The sequence below is a fragment of the Botryllus schlosseri genome, chromosome 4, assembly GCF_051294905.1.
Source record: "Botryllus schlosseri isolate E-star chromosome 4, Bs_hap1, whole genome shotgun sequence".
NCBI lineage: Eukaryota > Metazoa > Chordata > Ascidiacea > Stolidobranchia > Styelidae > Botryllus > Botryllus schlosseri.
Genome location: NC_137239.1, coordinates 23,951,869 through 23,978,285, shown reverse-complemented (window position 1 = coordinate 23,978,285; position 26,417 = coordinate 23,951,869). Strand labels below are relative to the sequence as shown.

Sequence of the window (26,417 nt, the reverse complement as noted above, 5' to 3'; positions counted from 1 at the left end):
ATATCAAAGAGATATATATCGACATGGGAAATAAGGAGATTTAAAATAATTACTAGGGATGGTGTGAACCTCTGAAAGGTTCAGGTTCGTGTGAACGCGAACGTTTTTGAAAGGTTCAGTGTGAACGCGAACGTGAACCTCGTGACGTCACGTGACGTCATATTTCTAATTCCAACCCTACATTCCGGTAAAGTGATAACTATAATAATGTACACGATACCTAGCGACGACTCGGGCCACATAACGCCACAATGCTGAAGTACATATTGACGTTTTAAACGTCGGTACATGTATCAACTGATATAATAATCCCATAAAACCAAAATCTTTTGTCGCTTTGCCAACAACTTCGACGAAGAGTCGCAAGGGAATATATGTTTACACCTTAACGGTCTAGGCCGGACCGGACAATGTATTCGGCGTCTGAGTATTGCTACGTTGATATTGAGCATAGTGTAAAACGGGTTTCTATACTTGCTACCGATATTAAAAAGTTATGCAGCAGTAGCCAACACCCCATTCCCACGGTTTTGGTTTTTATGATACAGTAAATATATGAAGTCAAGATTGACCCCGTACGCCAGCTTGATTTTTCACATCGGACAACGATATCAATCTGATTGATTGGTTGAATAAGCATTATTTGCTGACTTGTGTATTTCGCTCTTGATGTTTTGTGATTGCGGGTCAAGCTCACAGCAGAGAGTCATTAAATATTCACAAACGGAAAGCTTGATATTTCGAGCAAACTTTTGTAACAAAGCAAGTGAAATTTTTGAGATTGTGATGGTGCATGATCGTTAAGTGTTGATTTTCTTATGCTGCCAGCGACAACCTACCAAGGTTCGTTTGTGAACGAGAACCTCTAGATTTCTGAGGTTCACACACAGAACACGAACGTGCCTCACGTCCACACCATCCCTAATAATTACAAAATGGCAGACTATGACTTGGAAATGAGTATTTGAAAATAAAAACACAGATGGTGAATTTCGCAGTGAAACAGCGAAAACTAAGTCAAATAAGAAGAGTCATATAATACCAACTTATTTTGGGATCCGGAGGAGGACACTTATTGTTAAAAATCACGAAAGGTAGATTACCGGATTAGAAAAGTGCTGATTCAAAAATCTGTACGGTAAATCCTCGTGTGTTGACTAAAAAAATGTTATTCTCCAGTCCTGCTACACATTACAGATTTCGCGTCATTTATGGCGTTTGTTAGTTGTGCCTGGATAGTGGACTGGCTGTCAAAGCTATAAAGGAGGGTGAATTCCCAAACAGGAGAACATTTAGGCGTCATCAGAGGACATTTCCGATTTCCTGAATAAGGAGGGCACATGGTAACCCTACATAATACACAGCCATGACGTTCTCACTGTGACCTTTCCCTATTGACTGCGACACATGCATTATATTTCTGGCATGACGTTGATTGAACTGCACTGGACCGTAAAATCGACGTTACATTATAGGGCTTCACTCTCTTCGTAACTTCAGAGTCAATCATTATATGTAATAAGGGTGAGTTAACGGTTATCCTTTAAATCTATATGCCCGCTGTGGCACCGTTTATTCGATACACACGTCCATGCGACAGGTTTAATTCACAGAGAAATATCAATAACAAGTTACACAGTGTTGGAAAGAAGAGAATTGCAAATATTAATACTTAGTGGCTTATCATCAACGAGGTATAACGAGACCAGCAAATATAGAATCGTGATTGGTGCAGTCATAGTGCACAGTGCACATTGTATGGATATGACGAAAAAACAGGCCCAAAGAGTAAATGACCAATACATATTTATATTGGTAAATACTTATAGCACTGACATCTTCACACCTCAAACGTTATCTAAACATAGACACCATGAAAAGCACTATCGGGCAGAGGGTAATAAATCAGTAAAATATTGCAAAGTCGCATCTATACAGTCACGCGTTCTTTTATGAGTGACATGTGATAGAGATAATAATATCCAGAACTATGATCGATTGATATCACACATTATCCTCGACCTGTGATATTGTCAATTCGGTTTTATAAGAAAATCCCCAACGTATAGTGAATAACACATAAAAGGACAGTAATATAATCCCAAGCACTATACTTAAACGACGGGTATTTACTGAGAGCAGCATGCGTAGTCTACTTATACACGTACACACTGCCAAACAAAAAACCTCCTCGGATTGTAATGACATCTATGTATACTGTCCCTTTCAGAATTCACCATTTTCGACCGCTTCGGGTACCAGCAGTAGATTGATGACGAAGACTCGTGCGCAACAATTTGGAGACAAATCACCACACAGGGTGCCCTCAGTAGTCAGATATCAGATGTATTATTAACACATATTTGGCGGTTGATATGGAGGTGGGGAAGAAAGTCCGTCCTCATCAGATAGCCTGACATTGTTGTCACTCCCATTATCGTTCGCGAAACAGGAATTTTGATGCCACACTCCTTCACGAACTACTTCGGAATAAGTTGGAAGTTTGTCACCTGAGATTGAGTTAGATTCTTCCTGATTCTCTCGACGACCTGTGGCGTTTATATCCACTTCCGGAATGAAAACATTGTCTAACTCAGACGTGGAATATCTGGGTGGCAATTCTGTACCGGCGTTGCGCTCATCCATGCTTCCGCTACTGGCAGGCTGCTGCGTTTCTCTGCTTGGATACGATTCACAAATTGTGCAATCAGACAAGATTTCTTTCATGCATTTGAACAAAGCAATAATCAATGCTAAACAACATATAATGATAATTATCTCGCCGATTACATCATACCAATGCAACCGTGCTGCGTCAGAAGCGGCAGACCATGTAGTAGTCCTTTGGGACAATGTGCTGATAAGCTGCCCTGAATGCGTTGTTTCACCTGTCATGTCCTCGACCGCTTCCACCTAACGCGTTGCCAATAGCATATTCGCAACAATCTCGCTCCGAATAGATCAGTTCTACACGACTCAGTTAACCATTAGCTCACAGCTGCGTTTCTCAACAACCGCAAATAGCAAACATCGGGTGGAATAGACCATAAACAACAGAGTCAATAATAGAATATAAGCAGTGATCTGCTGCCTTATCAGTATCACGAAGCGATCAGGGCGTAATTTTCCACAGAAGTGAGCGGAGAGGAATATCACTACTGACCTTAAAACAAGTACATTGTATCTTACATGCTCAAAATGAAAAATATGCTACAGCATCAGCGTTCAGAGAATGAGGGGTCGCAACTCCAGAGGCCAATCCCGACCAGTATTGTCTTTCGGGTTTTATTAAATATTTGTTTAGTAGCTTCTATACACAATTGATGATGTCATGCACGGTAGTATTATTACAGTGTGCAATAAAATGTTTTTTTTTCTGTGTGACCTTTCAACCTGTTTCGAAATTGTACTTCAGTCGTATTTGTTGTTCGGCTACAGTTAGTAAATCTCTATGGCAGGGGTCACGGGACCCGCTATAGATCATATTTTGCGATCCGCGATCTGATTTAACATTTGGGAAGAACGTTTAGTAAAGACTTCTTACATGATGAAATAACTTCCAGCTTCAAATGTTCTTGTTGCTCAAAATAAGCTATTCTTCTGTGCGCAGCAGCACTATTTTTTACTAACTGAAACGGCCTTGGCGACGAAAATAGCATTCTCATGAAGGAGAATCAGCTGATATGAATACGCAATTAAGCATTGCGCATATTGCGGTGACGTGACAATGGCCCAGACACATGCAATGACCGAGACGCCTACAAAATCTATCGTGTCTTCCTCGTACGCCGTATACGCGCGTCAAGTGAATTGAAGTATGGAATTCACGTATTGCTCTTGATTTTCTCATCGATGCGTTCGCATTATACCCAAAACAAAATCAGACGAGAACAGGATATTTCAGGCAAAGTGGGAAGAGAACTAATTCATATCCGAGTGCAACTGGCGAATCTGATGGCCTATTCTGTCTCGATATTGCATTCATGCGGCTCCCAGCCTCTACGAAGCTTGAAAAGTATGTCCCTTGAACAGTTTTGAGTCGGCGACAGGAATGTATAGAGTTGTGCAACGAATGTACGCATCTCCAATGTAGTCAATGTAGTCAACGTTGCAACTCAAGCAGAAATGGAAGAAACGGCGTTCATTTTGCTCAATTGAAAGTAGAAGTAGCTATTTCAGTCATCTCATAACTACTTTAGGTAGAAATAGAAAATTAAGATCAAATACGTATTCGAGTAAGTAGTTTCAAACGTACCCCGTACTTGAGTACCACCAAAAAGTAGAGCTATTTCGTTACTGACGTCCACTGCTCATACCCAATTTGCACTAAGCTTACAATATTATGATTTTGTGACTTCACATCGAACTTGATCAGATACTTAAATATCAGCGGAGCCAGTCACAGCAACATCGACCTAAATACTATTTGCAACATTCCGAAGAACTGAATTCCTTCATTTTGGGTGAGGCGGGAAGCGATTTATTATATCATGTCAAGAATCATCGGCAGTGGAAATTACCAGATTTAGAATAAATCCAATATGCAGACTATATGACATGACGACATGACAAGCTGTATTTGATAAAACACAAATCGTAAATTTCGCAGTGAAATAGTACCAACAAAGACATATAAGAGCCATGATACAAAACATTATCTTCCATGCTGTAACCTTTCCCTATCGTCTACGACACTTGTATTATTTCCTGCATGGAGTAGATTGATCGATTCTACCTTGAATCTTGAAATCGGCGTCACATTGGCGCTTGGCGACTTTTTCGAAGTCAATCATTAAAATGAATGCGAGAGAGCTATCGGATATCTTTCACGTATATACAAGGATTCCCAGACTTTTTTCAATAGTTCACCCCCACTGCATGATCGTGCACTCCCGCAAAATAATATTGCATAACGGGTACGCAATTGGAACACAAAACACACCAAAGTACTGCGTATTTACACTCTTCAACAATATTTCATTGCGATGGATGAGCTTGACGCAATACCGCGTCTAAACCTGTTTTGGAAAGGCACACACGTAAATGTAATGTCACCAACTATAGCCTGCTTATCATGGTACAATGTATAAGCAAACACGGAAGATTCCAATAGCGATAGCCAAGTAACCTTCGTAATAAGCAGATGGCACTATGGTTCTGGCAGAACGACCCCGAGATATAAGCCTAAGGTAACGTAGGCCCCCATCATTCCCATCACCGAGGCAGTAATGAAACTGAAATTCACTACAGGTAATGTACATGAGACGAATACCGTCGTATTGCAATGTAAATAGCACGGTGGCGCCACCCTTAATAAACGCTGCATGAGTTAAGCTCAAACTCTTTAACCATACGCTCTTCACCGAAACGTGAAAATCGCTGTCGCAAAAAAAATTGTCACGGGCCAGAAAAATCGGTCTGCTTTCGTAACCCCGCAAAATTCTATCGCGCACTCCTAACGGTACGAGTAGCTCGGTTTAGGGACCCCGACGACCGACGTGTACGCTCGGTTGTTACGAGCAGTCCATGAACGATACGAAGACAATAAATATAAGCAAAACTGCAAGTGTAATTAACACAGAACGCAGTATGAATATTTACGGGCGTCGCTTTATCCGCATAGGACTTAATCCACAGTAATTGGGCGACGCGCTGCTTTCATCGCAGTAGTCCAACATTCGATCCAATTCCACAGATTCAACATCCCATCCCTTGAATTCCTCAGGGCTGGAGCACACGTCTCCCTCCACAGTCACGTGAGACGGGTAGCTTTGCGCGCCAATATATCCTCTATAGCCAGCCATTCCACAAGTGCAGTCAAATCTAAACAGAATAAAGGTAAGCGACAATATCCAAAGACAAAGTCGCGCGAAAGCTTACTCATTATCTTCCAAGTTAATCGATACGTTGCGCTGATCCGAAAAGCCGTCAACCCAACCGCACGAGATATACTCCAGTTGATTGTTGGACATATCTATAAATTTTGCTCCTGAATTTGAATACGCGTTATCTGCTACGAACGTAATGGAATTGTCGTTGAGTAAAATCTCCGTTAGTTGATGCAAATTCGCGAAAGCGTTTTCCTCGATGGTAGTGATGCGGGAATTCGCAATATTAACAACTCCGCTAATTGTCGCGGGTAATTCGCAATAGTTCACCGCCGTAATTAGCGAGAAATCCAACCACACGTTGGCGAGTTTGGGCTTGTTTGTCAGGGCGTACGTTGGGATCTTCGTTAACGGGTTGACACCGAAATCCAGCTCTCGTAGATTACCGCAATAACGCAGAAAATTACTGTCGGCGATTGACGCCAAACTGTTGTTGCGAATTGAGAAGCGTTCCAAAGACTCCAATATCGGCACGGTCGATGCAAGTAAGGCGCGTATCGAGTTATTGTCCAGAATGAGTTCTGTTAATTTGGGTATCCTCCACATTGCGGTATATGGGAAGTCGGAGAGTCCGTTAGCAGTCATATTTAGATGAGTAAGTTCGTGCAGTCCAGTTAAGGCGTTCTTTCCGGGCGCGCCTATCTGAGAAATATTACAATAACTAATTCACGTCACCGGACTTGATGTTGATGAATGAAATTGATGCGGAGTGCTAAAATATGTTCCTTTTATGCGACTAGAAAACAATATGCCTTTCTGGAACATAATAAAGGTAATTCGGCATACCAATTGCATTGCACTTATCAATAATGGTGTGGGTCGATTGCGACTTCATAGAAATGTTATTTCCAATAACGTGAATAGCTTTGTACTGCTCCGATACGGCCAATCGAAGTTTTAAGGCTTCTACGGTGTCGAAAGTATTGAAAGTATTATTTTCGTGAAAAAGATTCTATTTAACTACCTCGACTCGAATCATTACAATTATTGCTCGTTCCGGATTCGGGCACTCGAATCTTTGTGCCTAGCCCGCGAACGCACTGGTGGCAATTTTTCATTGTTGGTATGACGTCACCATTATATTTTTACGTAGCCTAATGTAGGCCGACTCGCGACTACGTCACAATGTATAAATGTCACGTTAACCACGCAATGTCCCATCACGTACCGCAGGGTTCGTTGCTTATCCTTGATACGAGGGAGACGGAATCAGTTCAATCAATGGAAAATTTTGTAAAAAAGCATGCCAATATTATCGAAATTATTACATTTCAATCTCAAACCTCGTCCATTAGAAAACGATTAATGGACCGATTAGCTTCATTTTAACACGATCATGGAATATACTTTCGAAAGGACATACCAAGGACATGCATATTGCGATTTTGCTAAAACTATAGTAGATGGTTGATTAGACATTTCAAACCGCTTTTAAAAGTTACTTGGGTACTCCTCAACCCTTTGGTCTGATTCTTGAAGTAGTTCTAAAGTTAATTCCCGGAATTCTTGTAATCTCTACTTTTACTTGTGTATACCGTCAGACGTATTTTTTCAATAGAATTATGCCTATACATACCGCATTTTTGGATAGGTCAAGCCTTTTTAGTGATTGCAATTTCTCAAATGCGAAATCCTCTATCGTCACAGGAAGAATATCGCTACTTCTGATATCAGTAATCGATAATTCGACCAAGCTGGATAGAAGAAACGATTCCGCCGGAAGACTACTTATTCGTTGATTGTCAAGCTTTAGCACCAAGAGAGAGGTACTAAGCCAGCTCAACGCAGCAGACGGGATCTGAAAATATAATATTGCAGTTCTAAATTTTTTTGCAAAAGTGTTAAGATAAAGATGTCATCATCCGCAGTACTCCATAAAGAAATTCATCCGGTTCAGACTTTGAATACAAATGCAGACCTGGCGTAGATACCATTACTAGAGAATGAATTTCGGATATCATTCAACCCTGACTCGATTACTTTAAAAATATTATAGTATATTACCTTCATCAACAATATAACGTTGTAAGATGCATGCATCAACGAACGCATAGCTAGAGTAGACGCGAATGATCATAAGCAAACCTCATTCAGCAGATTCGATGACAGATCTACAACGCTCAGTTCGGGTAAATCCATAAAGACCTCTCCGGGAATCTGTTCAATACTATTTTTGGCGAGATTGAGGTCGAGCAGCTTTCTCATGTTGGCCAAATCGCCTGAACGAATTTCCGTGATAGAGTTGCCGGAAAGATCGAGCTTTTCAATGTCGGAAGCAAAACAGCCTCTGAAACGAATTTTTCTATAATTTGCAGCTAGGTGGCGCACACTAATAGGAGAGTCGGACTTGGATTTGAAGTTTGAGGACGAATCGATGAAAGGAAAACGTGACTACGAAAGGCTGCAGGCATGATCAAAACATGATCTAAAAAGCATAGTTCGGGTGTGACAAGTGTCTGACTTTTATTGGCAGATGATATAGCCCATGAACGTGAGGCCCACTATCCAGATTCACAATCTAGATTCCTGGTCCCAGGACGGCGCAGGGTATTTCTGTGATGCCGATATCAAGGACACTGTAAGTCCATTCCTGTACCGGCTCACGGCCAGCAATCTAGGTCAGTGCTTCTCAACCGCCGGTCCGTGGCAAGTTTCCCGCCGGTCCGCCAAACATATTTGAATTTTATATCTCAATTTCAAAATGCAAGAGCTTGGAAGCTTGTGGATTAATTGAGGAAAAAAATACAAAGTTTTAAATTGTTTTAGAATTTGGAAAAGAATTTTTCTGCATGCTGTAATAATAGAGAGTTCATCGTATACTTTAGGCGCACGTCTTATGAGGAACCATTTGAAAGTATCAACTCATTTCGGGTTAGTTATAGGTGACAGCTGCGGAGACTTTTAATCGAAGTTTCCGACACTTGGCAATAGCAAACAATAAAGTCACATTTCTTTCAAATGATACAGAATATTCGAATTTTCCTGATTAAGTTTTAGTGCTGCTTCACCTTGCAGAAACTTCAATAGAACCACATAGAAATATCTTCAATAAAAAAGACAGCATTAAATGAACTTTCCAATGTCACGCTGAGTTGCATTGTAACAAAATTCACTGGTCTGCAAAACTTGTTTTGAAGTCTTACAGGTCCGCGAGGACAAAAAGGTTGAGAACCACTGATCTAGATAATGCTCCAGCACCCATAGAGTTATTGCGTGGCATTTCTTGGCCTATGCAATTCGCAGCCAATTGTTGCTGCAGTAGCGGATCCATGCGGAAGATGTGGTAGCCTACCAGATTGATGATGATAGCAAGTTTTAATCACGATGTGACCATAGTGTATAAGTAGGCCTATATAGGTGTACCAATACAGTCTGCACACCTATATGCGGTCCATTATATACACATTGGAATCGAGGTTTTGGATAATAATTATAAGAAACCTACGTTGGTACAAACTGTAGCTCTGCATAGGAACAATTGCCGCTCTTCGTGTTCGAGTCATATGTACACTTTACGCATTCCTCGCTGGGTGTCGGAGCTGTGCTGGTTGGCGACGGGCTCGGAGCGTTGGTAGTATTCGAAACGCAGACCTCATCAAACAGGACTTCCGATATGGCCAAGTCCTTTTGCATTTGAGGTGAGGCGCACGTGATATCCAAAAAACGGATGTCCGGTTTGTCGTCATCGTTTACTAACCACTCCTGGTAGGTGTTAGTGTCGCAATCACACACCCACGGATTACCGTATAATAATATTGACTTAACTTTCTCTGGGTTTACGTCAGAAAACCATTCTGGGCGTGGTACCGTTAGACGATTGTTCGATAGATCAACGACTTCCAAGTTTGTCAAATCTTGAAAGGCGTCTGCCGGAATATCCGTTACAAGACCGTCTGAAAGAATCAACCTTTCCAAACCAGGAATGCCACGAAATGCTGCGTTCGATACAGTTTGCAAGGCGTACGCGCTGCTGAACTGTATATCCTTCAATTTAGGCAGTAAAGATAAGTCACTATCAATATCTGTGATAGGGTTATTGTCAATTATCAAGTATTGCAAGTTGGTGTCTGAGAGAGCTCCTGTGGGCATCGCACTCAGTTGGCAGTCGTTGATCACTAGCGCCGTTAAGTTCATTAAATCAGACATAAAGGTACCGTACGGTATGTCGGTAATGCCCGGGTTTCGGGACAAATACAGTGTTGTCAACTTCGGAAGCAGCTGTTCGGTATTTGACCAGTTCGGAATCGAAGCGATTTGATTTCCGCCCAAACCCAAACTCTCTAAATTCGAGAGTTCAGAAAAAGCTACCACGGGAATGTCTGAAAGATAGTTGTCGGTTAAATCCAAAGTTTGCAATTTACTCTCCCCGATTACGTCGAAAGCATTGTCTTCTATCTTGGATATATATCCGCCTCTCAAATGCAAGATTTTCAGGCTCGGAAGACCGCTGAAGGAGCTGTTTTCCAAGATCGGATTATACCCGTATTCCATCTTTAGAAATGTCAACGATTCGGAAATAAGAAAATTCTCGGGTATCGTTCCGAAAAAATTCTCACTCAACTCGAGATACTCCAAATTCGGATTCGACTGGACCAAGTCCGACGATAAAGTTTGTAAATTGTTCCCGTGCAAATACAGATATTGCAACTTTTCCAAATCCTGAAAAGTGTCTTTTTCTATGCTCGATATCGTATTAGAAGCCAGATTCAAGTATTTTAAATTCGCCAGACCTGCGAATATCCCAGATTCGAGCGACGATATCTGATTTATAGACAGGTCCAGGATTTCCAAAGCCGACAAGCCAGAAAACGCAAGCTGGTTGACGGTATCGATGGCATTATCATCTATTCTTAGTTCGCGCAGCAGCACCATTTCGGAGAATAACGAAGCGTCTAATTGCGATACTTTGTTCTTATTTAGATACATGATCTCCATAGCAATCAATCCGTCAAAAGATCCATTTTCGATCGTTACGATTTCATTGTCGCTTGCAATGAATGTTTGAAGTTCAGTGAAAAAAGATATATCAACAGCGCGAATGTGTGTTATTGAATTCTGGGCCACGTTTATATATTCAGTCACGTTAGGTACTTTGGGCATCTGAGTTAATCCAGATCCCGTGCAGTCCGTAGTTGCTGCAGTGGCGTACGGGGTAACTCTTGCAAGACTGTGGGACATTTCATGTATTGGATTTACACGCTTTTCTCGGATACTATTAAAGTTCTCCGCTCTTGTTATCATATGTTCAATCCAGGGTTCAAGTAAATCAACTGACGACCCAATTGTTGGCTTGCCTCTGGATAATGACGGGTCGGTGCATATGCAAGTAGAAGGACACTCGCCAACTTCACAGGTAAAGTCATTTTCTTGTAACAGAGGTAAGGGGTATCCCTTGAGGCTCCTGGGCTGATCGCATACGATAGTGTCGATGTTATCGATTTCAAGATATCCCTCCGACGTGCTCCATTGGTAGTATTCTGTCATATCGCAATCACAATTCCACGGATTTCCGCTAAGAAGCACTTCATCCAGTGGCTTATCTGAGACGAAGATAGATTTTGAATAAGCCTTTTGAACATGAACATTCCACGTCTACACGTACTATGAAGTTCAAATGATCAAATGAATAAAATTGGCTTTCAAAACCACACATTACAATCCTAGCATATTATACGCTCCAAATATTAATTAGATAAAGTATTATGTATCGAATTAAAAATATTATAAAAATATTACGTATTGTACAAGTCATCAGCAATCTTGAAATATGTCGTCGAATGATTAGATCCATCGAAAGGTGACCATCAAGTAGAATGGACGAATTTTGACAAAGATTTATCGAACAGAATCTCATCGCCATGAATAACGAAAATATTTATTTCAATCTACAGCCTTCAATTTGAATGAAGTGGCTATATTCCAGCATGCCGGGTCTTCGGTTTCCGTCACGCCTTCGTTAATGCATTTTGACGCCCGTCACCGGCCCTTTTACATTAATTACCATATCTATTTTGATCTGCCCGCCAAATCATTCGCAGTTACTGAGTTGGAAATATTTTGAAATGTTTTGTAACTTAGTATAACTTGAAAAATATAGCCGATAAGTAAGCATAACTATTTCCCTTGCTGCAAAACAAAAACGAAACGACAATCCCCATGCACCCAAAAGGATATGAATAATATTATAATGAACGAATAGAAACCCAGCACCGTAACTGGCGCACCCCAAACCCTCCAATTGGGGGGCCCGAGCTCGAAGGGGGCCCGAAATTATTTCGTGAATTAGCATAAATCATAGAGTATTTTTTGAAAATTTAAGCAATTTTTTCAAAATTTTTTCGCCCGGCGCGCGAATTCCAGTAGCCGTTTCTCTGCATTATTGGGTATTGGGCCATTACCGCGCCACGACCCACCAAGACATACAATCAAGTTTTAGGCCATATAACATGCGACTCCAAGAAGTGTGCCAGAACGATCGGTAGCGAAAAAAGCTTGGCCGAGAAGGTCTATGCCAGTGGTTCCCAAACTTTTTCGGTGTGAGGGCCAACTTTAGAATTTCAGAGCACGGTCGGGGCCGCACGAATGCTGCGGCTATGAAACGGACCCAAACAGTCATCGTATCATGGCTATTTCGGAGTAGTTTTATTGCCCTGGCTGTTTACCGCTACTTATCTGCGGCATTGGGTGTCCGTTGAGTGAATCAGCTTTTTACGCCTATACGCGCTAAGCGCGAGAAATTTCTTTGGTTTCATGACTCAATTGGTCGATATGATCGGGAATTGCATGTATCGCTATCAATTTTCATCCTGTCTCTGTTCACGTAATCTGATTTACCGGTAGCGCTGAGTGAGGTGTGTTTGAAAAGGTATAGGCCCCCGCAATCATAATTAAACATCTCCGGGGGTATACCCGTTGGCAGGAACGTAACAGCACTTCGTCAGGACCCCAGGCTACCATAGGGTGATAAACTGATCCCGCATCACGTTGTTCGCTTTTGCCACGAAATTAAAGTTGTACTGTTTAGTGAGACAGCGCGACGCGCGAATATTTCGATAATTCATGACGAAATCGGTGAATAAGATCGGGAATTGCATGGTTGTCCTCTTCGCCCACGTAATCAGATTTACCGGTAGAGCTGAGTGAGAGGTGTCTTTGAAACTGCAGACTCCGTAAAATTAAGCATCTTCAGGCGGGCGAACCCCTAGGTATGACTTCTTTACATGATGTTATTTCGTGACCTCCGGTCTGCTATATCAAAAAATGTAGAATTTCTCAAACCTACTAAACTAAAAGATCACACGATTGGTATTTCTTCACTGGCATATAATTTTCTTTCCCGCGGGATGGTATTTGTCTTGTGAGGTTCAGATTGTCAAGACAAGAACATTCGGCGCGAGTCATTTAGGCGCCTATATGAACAATTAAACCGATATGTATTTTGTATATATACCGAAGTTTTTGGTATTCCGAAGTTTTTGGTCAGCATAAAAGCAGTCCTTTACGGCCAAGGCTTTCTCGCTGCCGATCGTTCTGACACACTTCTTGGAGTCACGTGTTACATGGCCTAAAACTTTATATGCCTTGGTACGTTGTGGTGCGGTCATGGCCAGCGCTGATATGCCCATTTCTATAAATCTTGCGTATTTTTTCTAGGGGAAGAGTACCCAATAATCAAGATATGTGGCGAATTGAAATCGCGCCTAGCGCGAAAAATTTTTGAAAATGTTGCATAAATTTTAAAAAAATACTCTATAATTTATGCTAATTCACGAAATAGTTTTGGGCCCGCTTCCAGCTCGGCTCCCCGGTTTGGGGTGCGGCAGTTACGGCCCTGACTATAGGACTACCAATTATGCTGCTTTTAGCCTACTAAGCAGTATGCATCTCGGCGTATTCAACCGTGAGTCACGTGCTGCACATCTAGTTATCATTCGGTTACCATACGTCCTCTTTTAAGATGATTTGTCCTCTTTTTTGATTTTGTTTTAAGGTGTCCTCGGAGGACGCCCAAATGTCTTATTTTTTGGGGTTTTTGGTTACATATAGGGCCAAATTCGACTGATATACATCAAGTCAGCACTGTAGGGACGCTAAGGCGGCTATTTCGGGAGCTGGACCGGAAAGTTGACCTTTTTTTCAGCCAACCATCATGTTAATGTGAAAGAAAAACTGTATTTTCCAGGAGGTGAGTCTCTTTTTCTTTTTTAGTCAAGCGACCACGAAGTGGGAAAAATTTACCATTTTTTTACGATGTTCCTCCGGTTTTGAAAGTTATCAATACCTATTTATATCTATAGCTACTGCTCGTTCAACTGGAAAGTTAGGGAACATTGCATTGAAACGGCAGTGACGTAACGTTAGCAGTCTATACTCACAACAGAGGCCAAGCCATGCAAGAGTATTTTATAAATATAAATTTTATTTTTTGTCATAAATCGATTTCTTAATATATTTTGGGGGCCGCAAGAAGGCTATCTGGGGGCCACATGCGGCCTCGGGGCCGCGCTTGGGAATCACTGGTCTATGCCCTTATGCAGACCGAAGACTTCGTTATATATACAAAATACATATAGCTTTAATTGTCCATAGGCGCCTAAATGACTGGCGCCGAATGTTCCTGTCTTTGCAATCTGAACAAATACCATCCCGCTGGGAAAAAATTTATGCGAGTGAAGAAATACCAATTTGAAATCGTGTGCGTCTCTTAGTTTAGAAGCCTACGTTTGGACGATTCTATATTTTTTGATATAGCAGACTGGAAGTCACGAAATAACATCATGTAACGAAGTCATATCAACGGGTCCGCCCGCCCGAAGATGTTTAATCCTTATTTACGGGCCCTCCCGTTTTCAAGACAAATCACTCAGCTCTACCTGTAAATCTAATTACGTGAGTAGAGAGGACAATAAATTGATAGCATAATATATATGCAATCGCCGATCTGATTGACCGATTTTGTCATAAATTATCGAAAATTTTCGCGCTTTACGCTGGCTCACAATACAGTACAGATAATTTCGTGACAAACGCGAACAACGTGATGGGGGGGTCGTTTTATCACCCTATGGGAGCCCAAGACCCACGTTTTTTTTAGGCCTGACGAAATGCTGTTTCGTTCCTGCCAACGGGTATACGCCCGAAGATATTTAATCATTATTGAGTGGTCCTACCTTTTCAAACACACCTCACTCAGCTCTACCGTCAAATCTGATTACGTCAGTAGAGAGAAGATAAAAATTGATAACAATATATGCAATTCCCGATCATACTGACCGATGAAATCATGAATTCTAGAAAGTTCTCGCGCTTCGCGCGCCTAGGCGACAAAAGTTGATTCACTAAACAACCCCCCAATGAATATTATGAATAGCGGTAAAAGTGTATCGCCGGATGGGGGTCTGGGGGGCGAAGCCCCCCAGAAGTTCGGCCTATAACCCTATGGGGGGCCCGAGACCAAAGTTTTGGGGGGGGGCTGACGAAGTGCTGTTACGGCCCTATAGAAACCAATATATAAATTCAGGTATGCCTTACCGACATGATGACCCCCGACTCGCAATATTACGACTATACTAGATCGTGTCCACGTTCTACACAGTGATCTCGAGGTTTAACTACTAATCTTCGATAACTGTTATCATGTTATTGAGGAGCAGAATGCATAATATATCTCACCGCGGAACCACATTACATCCGGAGTCTGTAATGCATTATTACTGATATCAAGCCCGGTAAGATTCCTTTGATTTCCGAGTACGACAGGCGATAGCGAAGTCAACAGGTTATTATCCAACTTCATAGTTTGTAAGTCGATCTCCTTGAATGCGTCGTCGGTGATATTTTCGAGGCCGGTACTGGATAATATCAGATGGCGGAGATTCTGCATTTTCGGGATGTCATTTTCGGCAATGCTAAAAAGTATTTGGGAGATACAAAGAGGTTCCAGCAACAAATAGTAGGGAGGATGTTAACTGATGTTACGATCATGTGTGTCCGAACCCTTACTTTTCTTACACGTTCGTCATGAAGTAAACGCAAACCTCGCAGGTCGTCATACTGCTAATTACATACATGTAAATGTAGGTATAGATAAAATGTAACGGATTAATGATATAGTTTGATGGTCAAAATATCACTCTCATGGTGATACACATATAGAGGGAATTCAAGTCGGGATTGCCGGGTTCGGGTCTGACACGACTTTGGAAATAATAATAACTCGACTAATCAACGACATATAATTTTAGCTAGTGATGAGTAGGGCGGTTTTTTTTGACCTAAAAATGGGAAAATATTTTGACCTAAAAAAATAAAAATTTTGACTTTTTTTAACCTAAACAAACTGAATTTTGACCAAATTTTGACCTTACGTATGCAAATTAGGTGATTTCCCACGTAATGTTAAAATTGTATCACTTATCTTCATTTCTGGTTGGAACTGACTTTCCTAACGAAGTAGTTTGGCCTGAAAAAACGTTTTTGGCTTAGAGACAGGCAACTTTTTACACGAAAAAAACCAACATTTTAACGAAATCTGGCCCTACGAAAATTCCGGTGGTTACAATATGTATTATGGTAGAAATGATTAAAATAAATTGTAGTACAACGAGAGATACTTTCCTACATTCTTGGGTAGAAAGTGCATGTCCTTACTAAGAAGCTTGCCAAGGACGTTCAACAGCAGCAGTTGTTGGCTGACAACACTCAAGTTGTGCGTACACTGCTGGCGACACACCGTGTTGCTTCATTCTGACAACGTTGTCTGCATCACAATTTTTCATCATGCACTTCTTAATATAAGAATGATGCAATGCGCCAGAAGTCTTTCTTCAGTTAGGATATTGCGGTACGTTGACCATAACACCATGTTTACCTACTTGTTTTATTTGACCGTTTATGATTCACAATGAGCAGACAATTAGCCGTTTACATAGGTAGGCCTTTAAAATAGGCTATAAGCTGTAAAATATCAAATGATAAGTTCCCCGACAGTGCAAAATCTACGATACAAACGAAATGCAGACGTCAAAAAAATTTTGACGTTATGAAAAATTTTGACAAATTTTTACCTGACGCTACAATTTTGACAAAATTTTAACAAATTTTGACATGTAAAAAAAAATTGCCCAAGGAGACTGGAATGACTTTGCAATGACTTTGTTTGTGCGATACACAGAACATATAGTAAGGTGTCGAAGCGATTGGGAGTAGTCTTTGGAATCAGACACCATCCTTGGCCTAGGCCAGTGGTTCCCAACCTGTGGTACGCGTACCACTAGTGGTACGCGAAGGTCTTTCAGGTGGTACGCGAGTGGATTTTTTTCAGCCGAAAGGAGTTATTTTCAGGTGGGGTTGATTTCGAGAAGATTGTTCTCCAATAAACTTCTGGCTTAGCATGGCCTCCTCGTACTCGACGCTAGCTTCTCGCGCTATTCCCCATCTGCTGATTTTCCCTTCTACGTAAGAGTGCGAGCAAGGATTTTCATCCCCGATGACTGGCAAGTCGAAGAAACAAAACCCACTTGTTGCGCTCATGCTGCATGAATTTCGATGCGCTGTGAGCAAACGTATGCCGCGCATCGACCAGCTATGGAAAATAAACAAATGCAGCCATCCCATTAAATATATCGACTTTTGTTGGTATTTCATTATGTTGTCATCTTGTAACCGGTGGTGAAAAAACAATTCCATGCATCCCATCAACCCTGGCTGATATTGCCTAATGCAGGAGTGGCCAACCTGCGGCCGTAGAGGGAAATTTGTGCGGCCGTGGACACGTAATTCAATTAGTATGTGTTGGCGGCCGTCGACATGCATTGAATTTACGAATTGACTTCCGATTTCTTGAAAGTTTTTAATTAATCTTGTTAATGTGACTTCATTTTTAGATTTTAATATAGTATAGCGCCCTTTGCAATCAGAGCCCCACAATACAGATGCGAACAGCTGAGGAAAATGATGTGCCTCATATAGAAATATCAACTCGGAATCGTGTGCTCCTCACTATACCGACAATCCTGATGGGAGGTCAAGAAATAACAGCATGCAACAAAATCATAATTTATAACTGGCCCTAAAATTTTGGAAACACCCCCTGCATCAACTCTATATCGGTGAATCTGATCACATTGGCTGAGAAAGGATAAATGTTTGATAGTAATATGTAAAACTACTAGGATAAATGTTTGATAGTAATATGTAAAACTACTAATATCAATGACGAAATTCATTGGTGAATATGGAAAAATTTTCGCGCTTGGCGCGTCTCTGAACAGTCCCTTGCCATTACCGGTGACCACTCGCGATTTCGGTGCGTATAGTAAGCCTATATCATTAAAGAGATTAGTCTGCAGTTCGCCGGAAATGGGCATATACACTTTGACCTGGGTATTGGGCGTCCAGCTCGTTCATTACGACTATTATGTTCCGGAATGCGGCCGTGGGCTACATGAGTGGTCGAAATGCGGTCGTGAAACGCAAAAAGGTTGGCCACCCCTGATGGAATAAAATTTGTTATTACACCTCGCATAGGTCAAATACGTGATTATTACGTCATAAATGGTGAAAAATTTGTTTCACCGCCTTCGGTGCGCGTAACTTATGTAGGTGGTACGCGAGCACTGTATAAAACCTCGAAATGGTACGTGGGTGTTAAAAGGTTGGGAACCACTGGCCTAGGCGATGTAAAAAGTAGGCATGCACTGTTGCACACTGAAAGAAAAGTAAAGGAATAGATATTATAGAAAAAAGCAAGCGATAAAAATGGGGTGGCATGTCATGGAAGGCGAGATCGATAGGTCAGGCCGTGGATACTAATCCATCCTCAATATTACCGGACCACGACATGACCTATCGATATCGCCTTCCATGACATACCACCTCATTTTTGTCGCTTGATTTTTTAATTCACACCAGGCCGATATTCTTTATTTTTGTGGCTTGCTTTTTTAAATTTACATCAGACCGATATTATTTATTTTTGAATCCGTACCTGGGACTTGTAGCACGGCCCACTACTAGGCTTTTCCAAAGACACCAGTTACGCGGATGAGATGTCGAGGAGGAGCCTATAGATTAACCTCCAACACTTAGGTAGGAATTCCGGAGTCGACCTCGGTCGGACTTGAACCCACAACACATCAGTTTTGTAGCTGTGGATTATACCACTACGCCATCTCGCAATACATCAAGCCGACATAGAATGGTTACTGCGTCAATGTAATCCATTATTATGAATAGGCTACTTCTCAAACGCTCGATTAAGATAACGATTACGGCAACTCGGAAGTAGGCCTGACCACAATGATTCGAGTACTCAAATCTGAATCGGGTATTAATTTTAATGATTCGAGTCGAGTAGTAAAAGACGATTTTTCCGAGTACTTAAATTATACGCCTGTCGCAACAGAAAGTTAATTTACTAACAATAATTATAGTTTTGATACTATTTTCCACTGAGGAAGCCTTGAAACCTCGATTGGTCGTGTCGCAGCATACGAGACATACAAAGATACGAACGGGGCTGGAAATAACACATTTCCGAAGTCATGATCAATTAATTGATCATCCCACAACATCGTCGAGAAATGCAATGAAAACGGTACAAAAATACCAAAGTATCTTCAATTTGACGGATAACAGGCATTATGTTCTTTGCGGTGGCATAAAAGGTACATATTTGAACGTTGACATGGCACAATCGTCATAATTAGGGCTGGGCAAAATCGAGTACCTGAGTGATTCGATTCTGAATCACGTAATATGCTTCGAGTCGAGTCGAGTAATCGAGTATCACTCATTATGACGTCACAATAGGATGTACTATGTCGAAGTCCAAATATGAACCTTTTATGCCACCACAAAGAACGTAATGCCTGTTATCCATCACATTAAAGGTACTTTGGTATTTTTTCGACCGTACCGATTTCATTGCACTTCTTAACAATTTTTTTGGATGATAATGACTTCGGAAATGTGTTATTTCCAGTAACGTTCGTAGCTTGAAACTGTGCCTGGTATGCTCAAACACGGCCAATCAAGGTTTCACGGCTTCCTCAGTGGAAAATAGTATCAAAACTATAATTCTCGCCAGTAAATTAACTTTCAGTTGCGAGGACCGTATAATTTCAGTACTCGAAAAAATCGTCTTTTACTACTCGACTCGAATCATTAAAATTACTACTCGATTCAGATTCGAGTACTCGAATCATTTTGCCCAGCCCTAGTCATAATGAGTGAGACTCGAATACTCGACTTGAAGCGTGATACGAGATTCAGAATCGAATCACTCAGGTACTCGATTTTGCCCAGCCCTACTCGGAGGTAGTCGACTATGAATTCAATTACATGGAAAAGTAATCACGATTATCCGAGATCAGATTTATTTTGCTTCCTGGAACTGGAGTCTTGAAAACAACGCTAATTGAGTGGCTGGCATCGGATTTTGCGAAATTTTTTAATAAACAGTGGCGAACTAACGATTGGTAACCCACTTGATGTAGACAAGAATACAAAATGAACACGAAATTCTGCAATGGCCAATATTTCGCAAATTGGACATTACCACGATTTAGCGTGCGAGGACGGTTCATGAATTTGAATACAGTTATAGCGTATTGTACGCCAGGCTAAAGTCATGCTCATATAATCGCAGTCTTACCTTGCGATCGGATTCCCAGAAAAATCTGCTGTGTTCAAACTTTCCAAGTGACTTAACGCTCCTCCGGGCAGTATTGACAGCCTGTTATCCGCTAAGCTAAGATACTTCAGTGACCGAAGACTTTGGAAGAATGACATTTCGGCCACGCTTTCTAAATTCCCGTTCTCGATGACAAGAAGTTCCAAATTTCGCAAATAATCGTCAGTGAAATTCCCGGTGATGTTTCGTATTTGGGAAAAATACGCTCGACTGAGTCGAAGTTCTAGTAGACTTTCACTCAGAGCCTGCAAAGCACCCAACGGAAATGTCAAAAGACTGTTTTGAGACAAGTCCAAGATTTGCAAATTTGGTAGGCCCCTGAATGCTCCTGGTGAAATAGCGTTCAGAGCATTCCCAGTGAGATCCAGATATTTCAGCTTTGGAAGTCTGTTTAACGCCCCCGGTACAATCAATGATATGCGGCTGTACGATAAATCAAGTTGTTCTAAGTTAGGAAAATCAGGCTGTTGCGTGTCTTGTGCTCCGATAGCAGTAAATCTGCTGCTGAATCGCATTGACAGCTTCTTCAGAGTGTACTGGAATGGCTGCATAACGTTCACTGGAATCTCGTACAGATACGAAGACGCTATGCTGAGTTCATTCAGCTTGGTTAGTCCTTGAAAACTGCTTATAGTTAGAGAATTCGGAAATACATTTGTGTTGTCAATATTCAGAATCGTCAGATTTCCAAGAGAGGTAAAAACGCCATCCAGCATACCCAGAGCAGGTGTAAATTGAAGATCCAGTTCTTGAAGGGCATGCAAAGGCGCGAATGTTTCATCAGTAATCTCAAAACTGTAGCCATTGTGCGTTATCTTCAATGCGGTCATTTCTTTCAACGACCTGAACGCTTGTTCGCCAAGCGCCCTAATCTCATTGTAACTCAAATCCAAGCTTTTGACTTGATCCAGATTCGCAAGATTATCTGCTGTAATCGTCTGTATTGCATTATCGCTCAGATCAAGTACAGCTGTTTCAGCAGGAATCCCTACCGGCACATAATCATAGTTTCTACCTGAACAATTGACTGTCTTGGAGCTGTCGTAGCATAAACACGACCCCAGACAGCGCTGGCCTTCATCTAAGCTTGAAACTATATCACCACTAATCCCAAGTAAGTTTACTATGATTACTGGCAAAAGGAAATTCAAATAGCTCATGGTGTCTTGTCCCTAAACAGTCGGATTGAAATGTTGTGTTTGAGTTTTCTGGTAAGCAACGTGAGAAGTTGTCTCGCGGAGTTAGCGTTCAGATTGACTCCAAATATTGACATTCCTCCGTCAGGTAATTTGCCGCGATAAGGGCTGTGATCGGTAGCGTAAGACCGTGTCACGTAAGTTTGTAAAGCAAACAGTCTTTTGGCACAAGCTTTGATAAAAGCGCTATCGGGAAAGTTGTGTCAATCGACATGTAATTTTGTTGTTGGACATACGCCTTTGAACGCCAAATTGGAATTTGACATCGTCATAATTCCCTTCAACAAATGAAATACGTTGTATGTGTGGTGGTAGCTCAAGCCTCTTGGTGTCTAGGAGCTGATTACTGTAATTTGTTTACTTCGTTCTGCTTATTCTATTTTTACCTCAGTTGCTTGTGTCTGCGCTTAGAAGTGCATGTCTTAACTCCATGTATACCAATGGTTCTCACACTGAGAGGCGTGAAATCACATGATGGGGCCTGCCATCCATACCCATTACACGACATTGTGACCGAACCGGACCTTGCACCGGTCAGACGATGTCTCTGAACTAGGAGTAGGCCTACCTGGTGATCGCGTGTAGGGGCTAGTTAGCACGTTAGCTGATGCTTTTATGGTCTTTCTGTCAATTATCTGTGCTGAACTCGAACTAGCCATGCAAATCACCGAGTCTCTTGAACAGACAGAAGCATTTTCCTCGTCATATGAAATATCGCCTCCTACCGGTAACAACGTGGTTCCGGGAAATCAAGAAATGCAGAAGACTTCATACCAGCTTGATCAATTGCCTGTATTGTCTTGCGGCTCTGAATTGGCTGATGCATTACAGAATAAGTCGTCTAAAAGGAAAAAATGCGTATTTCAAAATGGATTCCGCCCGTCTCCGACAAAGTATTATTCTTAGTTGTAGTTAGGGTTGCATTTAAAACAAACTGCGTTTTAAAACACTTTTTTAAAAACATGCTTTAAACAGTGTTTTAAACGAAAGCCTTTTCTAAAAAAAATTGTGTTTCTTATAAGTTGTAAAATTATGCCATAATTGTGTAAATACTTTCCAAAAAACATGTTGTATGAGCCTACGGACAATTACCACCCGATATAGCCAACGTATATTGATATGGGATGGTTGGAACCCTCGAAATAGTCGGTTCAACATTATTAGTACAAAGATTTCGTCAATGGAGCTATATTTATCCTATATTTTCAATTGTCAATGTCAATTCACTATGACGTCACTATTGAAAATTCGTGACGTAATGGCTTCAAAAAACAAAAGCAAAAAAAAAAACAATAAAAAACATGTTTTAAATTAGGGCCTTGTTTTAAACATGTTTGTTTTAAATTGATTTTTTTTAAATGCAACCCTAGTTGTAGTATTGTTAAAGGTGGTAGTGGCGCATATCTACCAGAGGGACTGGTGCGCCACGGTCGGTCAATTGCCTTCTGTCAGAAGTTACTCCGACAAAATGGAACCCCATGTGTGAAAATGTCTGTTTGTTTGTTTGTTTTTGGGGTATTCATGGTGTTTGTCGACTACTATAGTCATTTACACCAGGCCGATATTCTTCTTATTTTTCCGTAACTGCCGACTTATAGCACGGCCCACCTCTAGGCTTTTGTAAGACACCGCTGAGGCGGATGAGGTGGCGAGGAGGAGCCTAGGTAAACCTCCAACACTTAGGTATCGGAATTCGGAAGACGACCTCGGTCGGACTCGAACCCGCACCCAGTGGTGTTGCAGCCGCGGATTATACCACTGCGCTATCTCGCCACACTGTGAAAAATGTCGTGTTCCCCATGCTTGTTAGAATATATTTCGCGCTTGCTTGAGCTGTATCTATGCTGAAGAACTGTTACAAGTTGAATACGATGCTTCCGACGTTGCGATAGCCTATAGATCCTAGGCCAAAACGGCGGTTCGCCAACAAAATGTGAAATTAAATGCCCCGCTGTAGAAAAGGAAGCACTGGCGATTGTTGCGTCTCTTCGGAAATTTGGTTATCTATTGAAGCAAAATAAATTTAAGTTGATAACGGACCAAAATGCACTACTTTTCATATTTCGCAAAGACCATTCGAGTAGGATTAAAAATGCCAAGCTCACTCTGTGTAAACTCGAGTTAAGTCATCTAATGTATCAAATCCTTCATCGCCCTGGATCCAAGAATATCTGACCTGATACTCTGTCTCGGGTGTGCTGTTCGACTCTCGACCAGCCACAGATGAGCCTTTTCAAGAGATACATGAATCACCCTGGAATTCGACGTCTTCGTCAGTTTGTCCGATCTGAGAATCTCCCGTTTTCTATGGAGGACGTCATGTGAACTTGTCCGAACTGTAAAATATGTGCAAAGGAAGCCTCGGTTTCAGTTCTAATCATACGAACAAGTTGATAAAAGCTACTCGACCGTGGGAGCGTAGGCCTATTACCGTCGATTTCAAAGGTCCCGTTAATGGACCCAGAAAGTTCGTACTTGTTATCACTGACGAATACAGTCGTTTCATATTAGCTTATCCTTGCCGCAACATGACGTCGTCAACGGTCGTCAATTGTCTTTCATATTTGTTTTCGCTTGTCGGTGTACCGGAATACGTACATTAGGGGTGTTCAAAAATGACTTTTTTTCTCAAATTGTACTGGCTACTTGATAAAATTGTTAGGTCACCTATAATTAAAGCCTACACACCAAATTTAGTTCAATTCCAGCCTGTAGCCGCATTGCTACAGGAGAAGAAAGTTTCTATTTATTATGTAAAAATGAATAAACAAAAATTTCAAAAGTTTCTGTTCACCCCATGAATGTGTTAGGTTGTCTATAGAAACGAAGTTCACCAAATTCGGCTCAATTCCAACCAGTGGAAGCCACTATAATAAATAATTAAAAAATGGGTCACCGTAAATACTATTTTATTGATAATCCAAATTTTTCGACGGCAATAACTCCGCTTCCACTGGTTGGAATTGAGCCAAATTTGGTGAACATCGTTTCTATAGATAACCTAACACTTTCATTGGGTGAACAGAAAATTTTGAAATTTTTGTTTATTTATTTTTTATATAATAAGAAGGACGTAAATAGAAACTTTCTTTTGTAGCAATGCGGCTATTGGCTGGAATTGAACCAGATTTGGTGTGTAGGCTTTCCTTAGGTAACCTAACAATTTTATCAAGTAGCCAGTAGAAATTGAGAAAAAAAAGGTCATTTTTGAACACCCCTGACGTATATGTCATAGATAGTGACAGGGGCTCATCGCGTCTATCTAAAGAAATCACTGGTTTTCAGATATGCAAGCGTATTGTCATCATCAAGTCGACTCCTTTATAGACAAATTGCAGTGCGAAAGGCTCAATCACACTTTGTGGAAACCCGTCAGATTGATTTTAGAAAGCCGCAAATTGCCCGAGAAACATTGGGAATCGGTTTTGCCGGATGCTATGCATTCCATCCGGTCTCTCTTATGTATGGCGACTAATAGTTATCCTCATGACGGTTTCTTCAATTTGAGAGGATATCCATGCTAGGCGACTACCAACTGGCTTCTTCGGAATTTTGTGTCGAAACTCTTGTAAATGAGGTAGCACTGTTGGATACGAGCCCTAAATACACATAAACGGCGTAGAATCGACGGTTTCAGTTACAGATCTCGCACCCAACCGTATTTCCGAGAAGCCAGCAGAGGCGCGTGAAAGAACGGAGAATGAGGTTTCCTCGACCACCGATACACCGGAGCGGACCTCCGATAAAATTACGAAGTCTTGCCGCAGCGAAAGTCATTGCGCCGCATGTAAATCCTTTCTCTGATTCGCGATGAAATCATACAGCCCAGTAGCAGCGGAGATGCAGGGGAACGAGCCCGTTACGCCGAATTACGCGCATTAGGCGCGCATCCAAACGTTACGGGCATAAGGGACCTCGTTAAACCGAGTCCCTATTTTTCTTGGTGGGGGTGAATGTGGTGATTGCTCAAGACACTTGGTGTCTACGCGCCGATTATCAAGGGGATTCGCCTTCGTCTACGCATTCCTCGAATACCTGTCACTAGTCACTACAGTATGTATATAGGAATCAATCAATCAATGACGTGTCAGTAAGTATCATTAAGTTCTGCCCATGATTCACAAAGTTTATTGAATAATTTATGGAGCGTCGATATTCATTTTTGCTCATAATGAGTAAATACGCAATTTTCAAGGCCCAGTGAAGTCCCGGGAGAAACATAATTATCTCCAAATCCGTCGATAACCATGCATATAATCAACGTTAAAATGCATGAAACATCCAATTATGCGCACATAACCGACTACGTACGAAGGTTCGGTGAGAATTGTAGACAGATGCATTCACAGGTTCGATTGTCGCAACAAACGCAAAATCGGCGAATACATTTTAAGGATCCGCGGGCAAAGAGTGGATTTGTGCTCGTAGGCTTAGCACTAGATGAAAATTTAGAAGGAGCGGATTAAATGAGGGGAGAAGATTATTTACCAAGTTTTTCTGACGCCATGGATCCATAACGCGATGGAGTGAGAATCTACGGCATCACATTCATATTTTCAAAAAAATACGAATACCACAAAAAATATCATGATCACCCCTTTCATTATATTTTGAACTATGAGAAGCGCACCTGATAAC

The 26,417-nt window shown here is 41.4% G+C and overlaps 1 protein-coding gene across 1 annotated transcript; it reads right to left on the bottom strand.

Moving 5' to 3' along the window:
- Positions 1-4,457: 4,457 nt before the first annotated feature.
- LOC145438293 (uncharacterized) lies at positions 4,458-21,743 on the bottom strand. The gene is made up of 7 exons (XM_080315684.1): positions 20,545-21,743; positions 15,561-15,796; positions 9,334-11,428; positions 7,974-8,175; positions 7,465-7,686; positions 5,881-6,530; positions 4,458-5,823 (listed from the first exon to the last, which is right to left on the bottom strand). Exons 1-7 carry the CDS (start codon positions 21,741-21,743, stop codon positions 5,598-5,600), a joined length of 4,830 nt encoding a protein of 1,609 aa, XP_080171810.1. The 3' UTR covers positions 4,458-5,597.
- Positions 21,744-26,417: the final 4,674 nt, after the last annotated feature.